Below are 2,099 nucleotides of genomic sequence, written 5' to 3'. Positions count from 1 at the left end.
TGTGTACTGATCCATTTTATTGCAATTAAGGGTTTCTAGCAGAGAAAAATCATTGCCAATTTGGTGAGAACAAAATAGAAACCACATGAGGAAAAAAATTTAACTAAACATATTAATTCATCAAGGGCTTAATAAACAAATAGTTCCTTCCATCCATGGCTTAACGTACAAAGGATTTGATAGCATGACCACAAAGAAAAAGACCATAGCCATAGGAAAAAGCTTTAAGCCATGCATGATTTAAGTAGTATTTTATAAAAAAATTTAAAAAACTTGTCCCTCTAGTTATCCTTTATTTATTTATTTATGTCTTAAACCATCCTATCTTCTATATTTCTTATCCATTGACTCTTTGGAAATTCATCTTTCTTGTCACTTACAGTTTCTCTTCCATCTGCTGCTCAGATGGAACTTGATCATCCTTTTCAGCCTTAATTTCAGCCTTACTAGCAGTCTTTTTCTTTTTGTTCTTCTTATCCTTCCAACTCTCCACTCTATTCTTCCAGATTGGATTCCCAGATTCATCATTTAGTTCTTCAGGAAAACACCAAGTAATATAAATACCAAATCTATTAAAATTGAATAGAAAGATCAACACAACACAAGAAATTAATATTACTTACCACTATCCACTGTGGATACACTACTGACATGTCTAGCATGAAGTCCAACTTCCTGTACAAACCAAGATGAATGATACCAAGCTTTCTACATCATAACTTTCTTGAAATGTATTTAAAGGTTGAATGTTTAATCAACATAGCTAGGAAAAGGATTTTCATTGCACTTCCTCAAAATTGTGTGTCATACTACTACTTCCACCTAGAGTTATATTTTATATGTATGAAACAGAATTTACAACAGCAATTACCTGAGGATCACTGAGGTGAGCTGCCATAGTGGATCGATTGGCTGAAACCTTCATTTCAGCATCATCCAGTGAGTTCTCTAGGGAATTCAAAGACACAATTAGCTTAATGGAGAAGACACATAGCTACAAAACTAGAACAAACCATTTTTCTTTCTAGAAGTCATCCCTAATTGTTTAATTCAATTTTTCTGAAGTAGAGAGAGAAAATATAAGAACTTTAATAGGGAGAGAAACAAAGCCATGTGGATGAATTTTCTTTCTTCTCCTACATTTCCCCTAGAATTGAAAAGTTAACGAGATTTTCAACAATTATTAACATTTCAAATGCAAGAGAAATCAGCAGAACAAAAAAATCACTTCCCCAATTGTATTGGCGCAATCAATGTCTAAGAAAGTTTTTTTAAGTTTGTACAAATGATCATCAGATAATGTTGTCAAATTTATCCTATACATGGCGACCTCAATAGCAATTACCCACATAATGATATGCTAAAATTTAACGAAAAAACGTAAACTTGATCAAGAAATTTGAAGTTAGAGATACAATACCATCATATGGAGCACCACAACGCAAGCAAAGTTTGCGGCCCTCCTTAATCTCCAAGTCAACACAAGCCTTGCAAATGGAGAAATTGCATTCATGGCAAGCCACAAACAATTCCCCATTGGCATTGACTCCAACTTGCTCACCACAAGAATTGCAAACAGGAACTCCAGACTCCATCATTTTGATATATAACTTCACTTCACTTTACTTCAGTTCCAGTACTTTTTTCCTAAGAGACCCAATGGGTTGTTTTTGATTTTATATGACTGACCCCCAACAAAAGGTAGGGAATGGTGGTGTGTATGAAGCAATGGCACATCCATTTTTGTAATGGTGAGAAGGGGTTGAAGGTGGTGGTTGAAAGGGTACGGAGGTTGGGGTGTTGGTGTCATTTTTTTTGTTCTTTTTCTTATTTTTTTCAGCTCTGCAGAGACAGAGAGACAGAGAGTGTGGCAACGTCAATCTGTTTGGTTCAAAGACAAACGAGTTTGAAATATTGCGGGAAGCGTAAGGAATGGTTTCGGTTGAGAGGGGTACATCTTTAACCAACCAATCTTGTAGACTAGTCTAAGGAAAGACTAAGCTGGCACTGCCATGCCAGACCAACTAAATCTAAAAAAATAAAAAAATAAAACACCTCGTGCCCTCAAAAAAAAAAAAAATATATATATATATATTGTA

At 34.9% G+C, this 2,099-nt stretch overlaps 1 protein-coding gene across 1 annotated transcript; it reads right to left on the bottom strand.

The window, feature by feature from the left end:
- Nucleotides 1-353: 353 nt before the first annotated feature.
- On the bottom strand, nt 354-1,746 carry LOC136071195 (cellulose synthase A catalytic subunit 8 [UDP-forming]-like). Its single transcript, XM_065782209.1, has 4 exons — nt 1,421-1,746; nt 872-948; nt 624-675; nt 354-534 (listed from the first exon to the last, which is right to left on the bottom strand). The coding sequence occupies exons 1-4, from the start codon at nt 1,596-1,598 to the stop codon at nt 377-379; spliced, it is 465 nt and encodes a 154-aa protein (XP_065638281.1). The 5' UTR covers nt 1,599-1,746; the 3' UTR covers nt 354-376.
- Between the last annotated feature and the right edge of the window lie 353 nt (nt 1,747-2,099).

The sequence above is a fragment of the Quercus suber genome, unplaced genomic scaffold (genome assembly GCF_002906115.3).
Source record: "Quercus suber isolate HL8 unplaced genomic scaffold, Cork oak 2.0 scaffold_293, whole genome shotgun sequence".
Taxonomy (NCBI): domain Eukaryota; kingdom Viridiplantae; phylum Streptophyta; class Magnoliopsida; order Fagales; family Fagaceae; genus Quercus; species Quercus suber.
Note: the sequence above shows the minus strand (reverse complement) of the source record. Positions and strands in the feature narration are given on the sequence as shown.

Excerpts from the sequence above, each read along its gene's own strand:
- LOC136071195 (XM_065782209.1), bottom strand. The coding sequence starts at position 1,598 with ATGATGGAGTCTGGAGTTCCTGTTTGCAATTCTTGTGGTGAGCAAGTT. Across the intron at positions 676-871 it reads CTCACCTCAGTGATCCTCAG|GAAGTTGGACTTCATGCTAG; the intron begins GTAATTGCTGTT and ends TGGTTTGTACAG. Across the intron at positions 535-623 it reads TGTATCCACAGTGGATAGTG|AACTAAATGATGAATCTGGG; the intron begins GTAAGTAATATT and ends GTTTTCCTGAAG.